This window comes from Cajanus cajan, chromosome 10 (genome assembly GCF_000230855.2).
Source record: "Cajanus cajan strain Asha chromosome 10, NIPB_CcT2T_4, whole genome shotgun sequence".
NCBI classification, from domain to species: domain Eukaryota; kingdom Viridiplantae; phylum Streptophyta; class Magnoliopsida; order Fabales; family Fabaceae; genus Cajanus; species Cajanus cajan.
This window is the reverse complement of record NC_138526.1, coordinates 47,261,336-47,275,311: the sequence shown is the minus strand read 5'-3', so window position 1 is coordinate 47,275,311 and position 13,976 is coordinate 47,261,336. Positions and strand designations below refer to the sequence as shown.

The window sequence follows — 13,976 nt, the reverse complement described above, 5'->3', positions numbered from 1 at the left end:
GGTTCTTGAACAAGACACAAGTTTAAGATTCAATTTAGATAATTAAGTATATAATTAATATAATGAAATAAAAAAATGAACAGATTAATTTTATTACTTATTTTTTGTTTCATAACCTCAAACAACGCTCGAAAAGAAATAGAGATACTATGAAATATGAACCATGGTTAGGACCTTGTTGGGTTGATCTTGCTGAGCCCATTGAATTTTTCTTTTTTTATTACAAGCAATAGTTCAAAACACGTACAACATTTGAATTTTCATAACAGAGTTCAGAATAATATTAGACAATGATAATCATAAAATGAAATGCAATAGTTACCTTCTATGATTGTTATTGAGCACAATAAAGCGACGAATATCAAAATAATTGATGTCTACCTTTTCATTGACACAAAAAAGGGATTACAATTTTATGAAATTTGAATTTCCTGTAGTTTAACGAATATATGGTTGGTAAAGGAAATGCACCGACTTAAAGTTACACAAAACTTATTAAACAAATTTGATTTACACTCATTACAAGTTCCCTAGAAATTGAAAGAACCCCAAAATATACGAGATCTCAAAATTAAAGAGATGGAGCATGTTCTTTCAAATAACAGAATCCTTGTTTAATTTCTTAGTTTCATGATTTTCGTCGTTCTGATTACCCACGTTTTTCCCGGCCAAAAGGGGTGAGCTATCTTTGTCTTTGACCTGTAAAGAATAAGAAATGATTAAGCAAATTGTCATAAACATTTAAAATCATATCGGGAATTATGTTATTAGACTATTCAAAATCATATTGAAGCATTACTTAACGTAATTTAGGTAAATTTATGCATCTTTATCTCATATTTAAGAATTGATTTTGAGTTCAAGCAGCTTTAAACAATTTTTTATATTAGATAAATAAATTTATACCAAATATTTCTATTAACTTGTTTTTAAAATAAAAATATATTAATCAATAAGTTATTGATTTAAATAAAATTGAATCCGATCATCTTAAACAAAATTTCAAATTCAAATTTTGTAGATAAAAAAAATGATTAAGGAGACCTTATTAAAAGTAATTAATCAAATTCTTTGACAAAATTAATTATTAATAAAATTAATGAATACTTTTCATCGATAATATAGTTATAAAAAAAACTTAATCTTTTAACATAAGTCAATTTGCTTCAAAATCAAGAAAGGTAGAAGATAACTATAAGTACCTGAGAGGCCAATGGGAGATCACTAGGTAATTGTTTCTTTTTGTTCTCCTCAGTGCAGAAATAAGAGTACAAACCCATCCCAAAAATGGCAACAAGTATTCCAATAATGTTCCTTCCGGTGAAAGGGTCATGGAGTAATGTGTAGCCAAATCCTAGAACAAGGCACGTCTTGAGGTGGCCTAGCACTTGATAAGTAACAGGAGATGTTTTGCCTATCACCAAAAATGTGCTGAAGTTCACAGAAACAGCTATCAAGCAAGACAAGATGATGAATGCCTGAAGTTTTCATCAACAAAAACAACACATCCCCAAAAATTATAAGTCATATTTCATATGATAATCCTAGCAATTATACCTGCATATAGAAAAATTCCAGTAACAGATTTTCTTATATACTCTTGATTGATTAAAATTTAATTAAATAATGCAGATGAGATTCAATCATAATGTTATGATTTGTAAATTAATTTTAATATTGAAAGAGGTGTATTAGAAAAGAAATTACTATTATATAGTCTAAGAAGAAGGTCACGTATTTATAGTTTCAACCAATTTTCAAGTGACATATAATCGAGAATTTCATTTAAAAAAAAAAGGTTAATTACATTCAGTTATATCATGTGAAAAATGGTTGAGACTACAATAATTATAAATCATGTAATACGTTATTGTATTTAGAGAAATTATTACATGATATTATATATTACTATATCTATATGATTTGACTTATTTTCATACCATATGCAACTGAGAATAGTAAATTTAAGTCTAACTCAACCCTATAAAACCGGTTTGTAAGGTAGGAGTTGCTTTCCAGTTATATACTATTTAATTAGTTAATGATGTGAGACTTGAATTTTATTTTTCCTAATACACCCCTCACGTCTAACACTAGCACCATTGGACTTGGTACGTAGATAAATGGTAGGTGGTGGGTGACCCGTGGATAAATGGTAGGTGACCCTTTTTAATGATCTAGGATTGATAGGACTTAAATTTTTCTCAATAAACCCTCTCATGCTCATGGTGCATGTATCAATGGTGGGTGACCCATTTTTTTTAAGAATCTTGTAAGGTGGGGGTTGTTTTCCATTTACATACTATTTAATTGCTGAATTTCTAGTTAATGTGAGACTTGAATTTTTCCTAATAATATGCAACTGAGATTTTCAATTTAGGAGAAAGAGTTAACAAAACTCAGTCACATGTCACATGAAGAATAGTGGAGACCATAATAGTTGGGTTCTAGACTTTGAATGCATATTAAGAGTCAGTTTAGATACAATTTAGAAGGATTTTAAAAGGTTTCTTTACCGAAAATAAAGAATGTTTTTCAAAAAAGAAATTCTTAAAAGCATTTATGTATTTGTATCCAAACATGTTATACGAAGTATAATATAATATATGATGAGGATCTGATATCATACCAAGACAACAGGAGAATATTTGTAGGCAAAGACATTTTGCTTGGTGAGCATCTGATCCACAACAGGACCTGAAACAAAAAGAATCGCTGCTTGGAATGGAGCAGACTGGTAGAGAAGCTGTGTGGAAGAGACGTTAAGCTTCTTCTGAATTGTGTTGGTCAGCTAAATTGAACACCAAGTTAAGAAAATCCAAATATATATCCAATCTTCCTCAGCTTTAATTCATGTAATCAATGATCAAGTCTAAACCATCATAATTAATTGATAACAATAAAAATTAATTGAAGACAATAATTACATGCTGCAACTGGAAGAGTGAGTACTGATCAATAAAGGATACAATTTGGCCAACACATGTGGTTATGATTGCTAGAAGGGAAAGAATGGTTCCCACAAAATTGAGCTGAAGATCTGTGATAGAAGCAATACCAACTCCCACAAGTAATAGGAATAAAGAGAATTTTATTTTCGTGCTGCACGTATTAGCATAAGGTTTTACATTAACACGTGACAAATTTTTAATTTGAATATTACAAGTACCAACTACCAAGTCTTTTCAGCAATTTATTACCTGAATTGCTTCTTTAGGAAAAGGGTTTCTAATAATACGGTGAATGGTATGATTGCAAGTTTTGTCATCTGCAAAATAAGGTAAAATCAATACGTATAGAATGATTCTGAAAACAACGTTAACTTATAGTATCCTAAACATTTGGTTTCTAATGCTATTATGGCAGTAAAATATTGAGGTGAAACCTGGTAGAATCCAATGGAATTAAAGCCCAGACTCAAGTTGAGAAATCCAATGGAGACTCCATTTAGAATACCAAAAAGCATGACAGTTTTCAAGTCAATGGATTTGGACACGAATAGATTCAAACGTTGAGCAGCATGAAGGGTGCAAAATGTGACCATCAAATGCCAACTAGTAAGTGTTGTGGCTGGTTCAAATGGAATAGAAAAAAATTGTTAGAGGGATAAGATATGAAGATACTAATAAATTTTAGTGTTGATAACCAAAATTATATGATTTTTGAAGAGTGAAGAAAATGAGTGTTACCGAAAGGGAAGCCAAGATTGCTCATCAAGGCTTTGTTGCAGATCACAATGGATACAGAAGAAGCCACTGAGAGAAATAGTGCACCAATAACACCCAATTGGAAGTTTGACATCTCTCCCATCTTTTCTGTCAAAATATTTTTCAAGATTCTTCAAAGTGCAAAATTAGAAATTTATATCTTCAATTCACTTTTGTGAAATGAAATTTTCATAAAGCCATTTCCTGCATTGTATTCCAGTTTAATATTATCATCCAATCAGACATACAGTCATACACTTTTCTCTAAAAACGTATTTAATTTTTCTTGGCCTTTATTGTATCAATGTTACCTCATAATTTTCAATAATACAGCTTCATCAATCAATTTATTATCAGATACCAAAAAGCACAATAATTTTGACAAATCAGTAATGTGTTCCTTAGCTTTTACCCTATGGTTGGCACCAGAAAGAAACTAAATAACAAGTACCTTATTGAATAGTGATTAAGTGGAATAAATGATGTATCAATCTGAGATCAGCTTGGAGCTATTGCGTGGAAGGAGCCCTGAAAGGATCACACAAGATAAGCAAATGAAACCATATTCAACAAACTTGCGACCAAGCAGAAAATGAAAGTGATCATAATTCATAAAATGATCAAAATAAAAATGAACGTAGAAGTGGTTGATTGGTTTCTTCACATACCTTGGGAATGGTGAAATGAGAGTGCAAGGTGTAAGGGCTCCTACAACTCCAAAAGATCACCCAAGTTGTGAGACTAAACGGCAGCGTTTATAACCAGAGAGAGTTGTGTTATAGAAGAGTCTAAAATAGAGAGAAATAATGGAAGGAGAAGAGAAATTGAGTGAGGTTAAGCTTGTATGGGAATGAAGCTTTTGTGTGTGGCCTTTATATTTTTGATGGGTTGTTGTTGTTATTGTTGGTGCCTAATTAACGCCGTTAACTTGTTGAGATGGCGGGAGTTTAACGGCCATTTGAAGCAATATTGTGAAACACATAGAATAGAAATTTTAGTTAACATAATAAGACATGTTTTGTCACAATCACTTGGATTACCAAAATGCCCCTTTGAGTCCTAGTTGTTGTGGACAAACAAATCACGTTTTCCTTTAGAAGACAGATAAGATGTTAAAATCAGGAGGGTGTTTTGGTCCGAGTCTTGATTCTGCATATTCTATAGGCTATGGCTAATGTCATTACCAAATCCTTTTGTCCCACATGGGCATGGCTTTTCATAAAATTGTGTGCTAAATGAGTCTTGACTCACAAGTCAGGAAGGTGAGTGAAACCAACATTTCTTTTTAGGCTGTATCTGGCATTTTAAGCAACACTCTCCAACCCCATTCAACAGACTTCAACCTCACTCCTAAATGCCACACCAGACTTTCAATATTTTTTCGTTTAAAGAAAAGTTTCTAGCTCTTCCTTCATCAAAAAACCATTAGATAGCTAGCTAGTAGATAACTACACTTCCTCAAATTTTGTGCTTCTTTGACAATCCTATTGACTAGGAAACAGTAAAAATCTTTTTACATTTGATAATGTAAAGACTTAACAGGTGTGAAAAAAAATTTGAACCGAACCGATTTAAAAGATTAAAACTAATTAAACCCATTTATACAAATTGGTCTGTTTTGGAAAAAAAAATCAATCTCTTTATAATAACATTTTAGTTAATTAATATTCTTAATAAAAATGATTTGATTAACCATCCTTTTTTGAAGTGGTTTGGTTTGGTTTAATTTTAAAAAAATAAATATAAAGTAAATAATTAAACTACACCAAACTAGTTCATTTTAAAAAAAAAGATCTATATATTTTTAGAAGAAAAAAAATTCAAACCTGTCCTTTTTATATAAAAAAAGTTCAATTAATCGAAGTACTTTTATAAAATGAATGGCTTTCATTTTTCTAAAAATTTGAACTGGGAAAAGTCCTATACTATGACCCTATTTAATTTCTATAAACACTTACCGATAAATTCAAATAAATTAAACTTATCTTATAAATTAAAATTAACTTATTAACTTATGTAAACATAAATTAGTTTTAACTTATAAAAAAATTAATTCATTTAACCTTATTTTGTGTTCGTTATTGACTACTTTATACAGATATTTAGTATTCGGAATAATCTGTCTTGGATTAGCTTATCCACAATATGTACGTCTGAACTAAAATTACACAACAACAAACGTGACTCATGAAATTGACATTATACATGTATGGCGTGTTAGGTTGCATGTTGTCAACGTGATTTCCTACATTTAACCAGAAGTTAATAATTATAACTTCAACATTACTGATGTGATTGGGTAGATTTCTTTTATTTTCACAACTTACAACTCTTTATATTTTCAATTTTAACACTTCGCATCATTTTTAACCTTCCCTTTTTTTTATTTTTTATAGAAGGAAGTTCCTGCATTGAAAAAGGTCTGTGTTGTTGTTGACTGCAATTTCTATCTTCCCCGACAAGCAAGAGAAATGCTACCAATATATATATATATTAAAAAGGAATCTTCAATATCATGTCACATTCTGCATTTCTTCGAGTTAGAGTATTATTTTCAGTTACTAAACAAAAAAATGAAGTGGCAATAAAGAAATACCTTTAAAACAATATTTAAATAACGTATCCCTAAAGAACACGGATTTGGCAAGCAATTGAAAAGAACTGTTGGTAAGTCTCCATGATTTCTGTCATTAACTCCTTAATGATCTATCTATCATAGTTCTTCCCTCATTTTTCCTTTTATCTTTCAATCCTAAAACTTCGATTTTCACGCTTTCCAACGGTACTAGGTTCACATTGGTTAGGTCATTGTAATCAAAACAATGTTACTGGGACTTGAGTAGGCTGTCATGATTCACTTTTTTCTTATGGAAACGGCGTTAAAATAATCTGCCTTGCAACCAAGTCAGATTTTTTTTTTTTATTTATTTATCAAAACTTGTAAAGATTCAACAAAAAAATGATCATTTTAATTTTATTTTCATATTTTAAAATATATCTCGTCAAAATTTTAATCTGGATATTAAGGAATAGACAAATTTAGATTCCTATAAAATTTTACATATATACAATCTATAAGACAAGAAATTTCAATCTGACGGATTAAAAGTTATTCAATAATAAGTGATTAAGTTACACTGGTATAAATTAATTTCTAAAAAATAGGACCAGAAAATATGCATGACAGGTGAGGGGAGAAAACAATACAAAACAAATACCAGAGTGTACATAAAACATGTACAACATAGGAAGATGGATCCATATATCAAACCTTCCCATTTCGTTTAAGTCCTTCAAGATAAGACTTATCAGCATTGGTTAGGCGAAGTTGAAACTGAGCCCATTCACTTCTGCATCTGGTCCGGACCTGAAAGTATACAGCAGTAAGGGATAAAATGTCTAAGGGATAAAATGTCAGATTGTAACCCGCTTACAACTAATATAATTGTTCATGCATTTGCTACTGGCACCTCAGTTACTCTAACAAAACATATAAGAGAAAAACAGTGCAATTGAGTAAACAAAAAATTGAGCAAAAATACTTGGTATCATTATTGAACAGTAAGAATACATACCGAATCCCAAGGATTTCTTCCTTTGTCAGCTTCTCCCTGAAAATTATGCATACACATCTCAAATTATATAAGGAAATTAATACAAAGTTTCTTGCAGAAGTAAATGCCCTATGTACTGTCATGGTGAGTCCCTAGATGATAAAAACTTTGACTCAATAATATATGTTTTTCAATAACACTATCCATATCTTTGGCAATATAAACATGAAAAAAGATAATCAGTACTCGAGAAGACATTATGATGTACTCAGCATTACTCGCAAACATAGTCTGTTTCCAGAATTTGAATGGGAAACTTCCAAGACACAAGACAACCACCATACTACATTGTCAAGGCTTGACCTCATTATTCTCTCGAATATACCTCAACAACAATAAATCATTATCTTTAGGTGAGGTCGGTAAGAAGATATATCAATCATGTTATTAATTATGAGATTCCTCTTGACCAATAAAGCCTTCATTTCTTAATACTCCTTCACACTTAACTTCTACAATATGAACTTGTGGTTTAAGCCTTATTCAGAATCAACTTCCACAATTCACACACCACAACTATATTTGGTTGAGGAGATGAAAAGAAAAAAAAAAGGAGAAAAAAAATATACTCAAAAGTTAGAGCAACAAAGTCCAGATATCTTTCACACATATTTTATGTTGTAAAAGTACTTTTTTTTTTTCCACCTGATTAACCAAACATAACCTCCGTACACTCCCAATAAATAGATTCCTTTACAAAAGCACTCAATTAAAATGTAACCATCAAAGAAAATAAATTGCCCTAAATATGTTGAAAGCTAGTGAGGACTAACCTGGCGACCAAGTGAAGGAATTACTTGATGAACAATCCATTGCGAATCAATTACACCAATTTTTTCATGTGCTGGCTGATAAAACATGAAAATGGGATTCAAATTAAAACTAATTAAACTAAATCAAATTGCTACTTCTAAGAATACTTTATTTCTGTAATGAGATCATAAACCCATATTTATTACTATTTAGCACAAAGTATATAGGTTCCGCAATCAAAAAAGCAAACCTATGAAGATTAATGATAATGTGGAAGCCTCTTTGACTAATTCCAGAACATATAAAACCATTAAATGCATTTCAAGAATTGCAATTGCCATAATCCTGATAAAATTAATCTATGTAGTAACTTAAAGAAAAAGCACAAGATATAATTCAATAATATGAACAGAAACACACACATCACAAGCTTACCAAACCAGGATATGGTGCTGGATAAGTTCAAAAGGCAAAAATAAAAAACAAAAAACTTAAGCTTTAATTAGATCATTTGATTATATTCATAATCATATAGCTTCTTATGAGCTTGGCACCTGAAGGCCAACTAAAGCATACCCACCTATCAACAAGGCTAACAAAAAGGATTCAAAGTTCAAACTCACAACATTAGGAAAAAATAAACAGAATTTACTGACCTCTACACATCTTCTGAGAGCAAAGTCCAATCCCCATCCATGTACTAGATCATTCTACAGGTAGACATTTGAAAAGTAAATCAAGTGTAATTACGATTATATATCATGCAAGAGAAAAATAAGGAATATAAAATATACCTGAATCATATGCCACACACATCGCCAAGCGTCACGAGAAAAGACGGGTGCCATAATTTCCACAAATCTAAAATAACAAAAGATATAGTAATGTTAACTAAGTAGACAAGGAAAAGAAAATAAGAAAATCTAGGAAAATGATATTGCAATACAACAATTCAACTTTGAACAAAGGAATAGAGAGCATACGCAGCACAAGGAGGCAAATGTGGATCACTACACCAACCTGGTTTCTCTTCTGTAATCCTATTTGCCAACACATACAAAATGTGTTAAGACTAGGAACACGTGAAGACATGATAAAAAAAAGCACCTTATTACATCAATGACTAAAGTTAGAAAGAAAGCAAGGGCAAAGGAATACATGTGAACTTCTTTGTCACCCCTCCTTTTTGTCATCTCCCATGTCAATCCATTATTGGGCTCAAGACCAGGTTGAGAGATCTCCAAACCATATTTTTTCACTAAATTAATATACCTGGTGAATAGAATAGAGTTAATTAATCAAACTAAAAGTTGCAGTGTCAAATATGAGCAGGCTAGACAGACGAAAATAATACTTGTCTCCATTGAAGTGTTCTATTCCAAGATCTTCGTCCCAAATAAAAATATATTCATAGGCTGAAACTATATCAGGGTGCAAAAATCTTTTAGCATACCACCTGCACAACACCAATTATGAGAAAATTGTATAAAAGTAAGGGAGTAAAGCAACAAGATCACCACTCTCAATAATGATAAGGTCTTTTAAGAACCCCAAAGTTAAATATGATCACAAACAAATAGGCTTCCCATGTTCAATCCTGACGACTTCCACAAGTTAAATGCAAAAAAGTGATAGGAAAAAATTATACCATTTTGTTTGTTTCCTTGCACTAATATGGATTGCATTCCTTGACCACTCAAATTGATCCCATTCACTAGTCCGACCATCATAATGAAAGAGCAAAATTGCAAAATCATCAGAAAACTACAGAACGATTTCACAGTCAGCAATTTTGAAGAAGATACAAAATGGTAAATATACAAATAAATTCATATATATAAGAGTAGTCAATCTCTATAACCTTTTTCATTGTAGCATTGATATTATGCCTCTGTTCATAGCCAACAGTGAATGTAACTAAATACTTTGGCTTTTTCTTTAAATCCTGCAGCATTCATGGTTTCATTAGATGATTTGCAAGAAATATATGAAAGAAATAGACATGTAACATGTCAGCACTATCCACACCAGCTTATCAACATGCATGCCTCCTGACGCACTAACATGCAATGGTCTCATGCATGAATAAGAGCTGCATAAAGACACAACTGAGATAAGTGCACATCTCTAACCAATATGGACATGCAAACCATGCGTCAGGGGTCATAGTTTTGATTTGTATCCTATATAGCTACACATGGAAGAAAGGAATATAGCTACACATGGCTCTCTGTTTTCTTGTAACACCCACCATCACAACAATAGACAACACTCAAACAGGCAAGGGAGAGAGAGAGATGCAATTGGGGTTTGTTTCAATTTTATATTTATAGTACAGCATGAGACTTAGTAACTACAAACTACAGATAATTTTTCACATCATAAGTAACTGCTTGTCAACATACCTCACTTGGTTCACCCCATAATCTGCGCAAATAAAAATCAGATTCTGATACAATAATTCCAGGGGGTAGTGTTTCAGTTCCACGAGGATTTGATGGGACAAATATCTGTGAAAGTAGCAGTTTGGAATCAGACTTTATTTGCTTGTTAAATAGCATGCTGCAAATCTAAAGCAAGTATAATTATATAATGGTGCCTGAAATCTATAGCCACAATGCAGCAAGAATCACACACGGTAGAAAATAATTCTAGAAAGTAATTTAATGGTAACAAAAATCTTGACAGTCCATAATGGATCATGAATGAGCCAAAGCTATAAGCACATTCAACTTTAAAGTTCATCAAATTGCTAAGCATTGAATTTTTAATATTTTAGACTACTTCGGTACTTCCAAAGATGATAAGCTCCTGATGCGTGAACATCAGAACCAAAATCATTGCTCTACAAACAACTACAAACTGATATAAGTTCAAACAAAAGACCATTTCATTCGATTATATAAATTGTGCACCATTTTGACTAGTTGCTAAGTTGATATGCTCATGAATGCCAACATCTAATCATTGTTTTATAAGCAATATCCAAGCTCATAGTTCAAATAAAAGCTTACTTTCACTTTTTATTCAACAAAAAAACGGATTTTTTACTTTCTAATCTTCCTTGCTGGAATTAAAGTTTGTGACAAATTTTCTATCTAGTAAGTTTTATGTCATATCTAAATATAACTAAATATGGAACAAGATTATAAATAATCAACATCAAATAAACTTTAAAATATAAATCAGTTAAAAATACAAATATTATTAAATTATATATAAATAGACAATTCAACTTGTACATCTAAATCTTAATAATATGGGATCTACAAGAAGGTTTCGTTCATGCTTTTTCCACCCCCTACAATTAGAAATGGAGAAATAGTAGCACAATATGTTTCAAAATATTTATATAAGATAAAACCATGGCCAAGAAGTGATAGTAGCACACATAGATCAAACCCAACCTTCCTAAGGAACAATTTCACCTAATATATCTGTGCTATCTCTTAGAAGTTAATTATTGATCTAAACCAGCAGCTTTACATTTTTGAGAATATATATGCATTCACATCCATCTAAAGAATAAGCATGGAAATTACTTTTGGTAATCTAATTGACCCTAGGGTTTCAAGATTTTTGGTTCCAGAATACTCATCAAGAACAGCAGGTGATTTGTCTACTTCTGCCGAAAATCTGTCTATTTCAGCTACAGGTACATCAACAGAACTCCCTACAGATGAAAGTAAGCTAATCTGCAAAATATAACAAAAGAAGGGGAAAAATTAAATGGATGATAAATGTGTGACAGAACACTGAGAAGAATTAGGATTGTCAATATTACCTTAGTAAAATGAACAGATGAAATTGAAATACCAATAAAAAATCCAAAGGCTATTCCCATAATAGCCGTGACGAGAATCCGGGTACTATCATTTGGTCTTTTAAGTGAACTAAATGGAAGAAAAAGTGAAATAAAATCAGAAATTTAGGTTGAACAGACACAAAGAACTAGTGCATGTAAAAATAACAATAAAAACTTGATGTTAAGATACAAAACAAAGGGAAGCATCATTACTCTACAAAACAAATTTGTCCATACCTGCGTTGCATTATTCCCATCCAATAAGTATCGCCCACAATCAAGCCAAGATATTTATCAGCCGGAAAAGCCCCAAATCCTCACACAAACACCGCTGCAAATATATCATCCTTCAACAACCAAAAGTGTGACCAAGTATAAGACACAAGTAGAGTTGTAGTCAGGCTAAATATGCATTTGTTATTTATGTTTATGTGCTGTACTATACATGTATCTATCTATCTTTCCATCCAAGTGAAGGCACTCATGGTCATGGAGATATCCAACTGCATGATGCATAGGTGTGTCTATGTGTTTGTAAGAGATAGAGATAGAAAGAGAGAGAAAGAGGAGTAAGGAGGGAGGATACATATTCAAAAATAATTGCAGACTTTAAGTAACATGTTGAAGACATTAAGACCAATAGACAGTGCATCAAGCATTTAAAGCCACAATGATTGTGTTAGTGGTTAGGTGCTTAGCATGATGCCACAAGTTCAAACCCCATTGCTACCATCGTACCAAAGACAAATGGATCAACCATTTTAAAGAACAAGGAGAAACCTAATGTGGCCTTAGCATCAATACTTCCGTACACTCATTACCGGTAATAAGCACTTCTACCAAACCGTACCATAAAAGCCACAACCTATAACAGTGCAAGTTTCCCCCAAAAGAAAAGGCAAAATCCGCTAAACGAGCTACCGTGGCGTCAAATAACCACCGAAGAACGCACGTGCGGAATTTCAAAACTGCATCGTTGATCTACGTTACAGAATCACACGAAACGAAAACGAGTAACAGATATTCATTCGCGCCACACACTAGTGTACTCGTAAAACGGTAGCGAAAGCGCCAAGAAAGAGTTTCAATAAATTAGCGCGGAACACAGATTCTAGAAGTCGTCTTTGACAAGGAGAGAAAAATAGAGTTTCGTAAAGCTTACAGAATCAATTGTGGAAACGCTAGGGCTGAAGCTTGGCTTCTCCTTCGAAATCGATCGAATCAACAGAGAGCGATCGATTATGTGCTGAGAATCATACAGAAGGCATTGCCATTGTCAATATGTCAATGTCGAGGTTGTGTTGTGCAGCCCACACTCAAAATTTTCGCTTTGCTAATTCTTCTGACCAAACTACCCCTGCCTTCGTTTTTCTACTTCCCTCGTCTATTCTTTTTTAATAATGGCTTATGAGACCGTGTTTTGTGGTGGACACGTGTGTGTCACCTCATGAGTTCGATTTTGATCGCTCAACTCACACCGTTCGATTCGATTGGAGCCGTGCCATCAGATGGTTCAGCGAAGTCAGAAGCGCCTGTAGGGTCACCTCTCTTTTTCTGTATTTTTTTTAACACCACGACAACATCTTTTCTATTTTTAATTCCATAAATAAATGAAAACTAATGGGATTTTTTTTTCCTTTTCCAATCTCAATTTCTACATATCTTAATTTTTTTAATATCTCATTATTTATTAATTTGATTATACAACGAATAATAATTTATTTATCCAAAACAATAAAAGTAGTTAAGTTAATCAATTTCAATCAATAATATCAAATTTTAATTTTATTCTAAAAGTATGTCTTAAATTAAATGATTTAATTAATAATCACATATCACACCTAACATATACTCGTTTGTTTTTAAGTTGAAGTACAAACTTGCCACGTACTACAACTATAAAAATGAGTAGGTGTACAATAATAATCTCATATTTAATTATACATAACTAAAAAAATTATCATATCTAATTACACTTAAGAATTTCTCTCCCACTCGTTCACGTATATATATATATATATATATATATATATATATATATATATATATATATATATATATATATATATATATAAGTTTAATAATTATATATTATCA

The 13,976-nt window shown here is 31.8% G+C and overlaps 2 protein-coding genes across 7 annotated transcripts; both read right to left on the bottom strand.

Moving 5' to 3' along the window:
• Positions 1-359: 359 nt before the first annotated feature.
• Positions 360-4,572, bottom strand: LOC109812952 (Nucleotide/sugar transporter family protein). Of its 4 annotated transcripts, none has more exons than XM_020377027.3 (9): positions 4,376-4,572; positions 4,159-4,235; positions 3,690-3,838; positions 3,386-3,570; positions 3,201-3,268; positions 2,970-3,102; positions 2,630-2,791; positions 1,203-1,478; positions 360-699 (listed from the first exon to the last, which is right to left on the bottom strand). In XM_020377027.3, the coding sequence occupies exons 3-9, from the start codon at positions 3,808-3,810 to the stop codon at positions 595-597; spliced, it is 1,050 nt and encodes a 349-aa protein (XP_020232616.1). In that variant the 5' UTR covers positions 3,811-3,838; positions 4,159-4,235; positions 4,376-4,572; the 3' UTR covers positions 360-594. The 4 variants fall into 4 exon arrangements, with proteins under 4 accessions (XP_020232616.1, XP_020232614.1, XP_020232612.1 ...); XM_020377025.3 differs by having other exon boundaries at positions 3,690-3,911; positions 4,376-4,571; XM_020377023.3 differs by having other exon boundaries at positions 3,690-3,815; positions 4,376-4,571.
• A 2,210-nt stretch (positions 4,573-6,782) lies between these two features.
• Positions 6,783-13,241, bottom strand: LOC109812947 (uncharacterized). Of its 3 annotated transcripts, none has more exons than XM_020377018.3 (15): positions 13,042-13,241; positions 12,117-12,226; positions 11,859-11,967; positions 11,673-11,769; positions 10,480-10,586; positions 9,936-10,019; positions 9,723-9,838; positions 9,429-9,530; positions 9,233-9,346; positions 9,058-9,114; positions 8,869-8,935; positions 8,731-8,784; positions 8,095-8,169; positions 7,283-7,318; positions 6,783-7,074 (listed from the first exon to the last, which is right to left on the bottom strand). In XM_020377018.3, the coding sequence occupies exons 2-15, from the start codon at positions 12,134-12,136 to the stop codon at positions 6,973-6,975; spliced, it is 1,140 nt and encodes a 379-aa protein (XP_020232607.1). In that variant the 5' UTR covers positions 12,137-12,226; positions 13,042-13,241; the 3' UTR covers positions 6,783-6,972. The 3 variants fall into 3 exon arrangements, with proteins under 3 accessions (XP_020232607.1, XP_020232605.1, XP_020232606.1); XM_020377016.3 differs by having other exon boundaries at positions 10,480-10,584; positions 11,617-11,769; positions 13,042-13,240; XM_020377017.2 differs by having other exon boundaries at positions 10,480-10,584; positions 11,617-11,769; positions 12,117-12,210; positions 13,042-13,240.
• Positions 13,242-13,976: the final 735 nt, after the last annotated feature.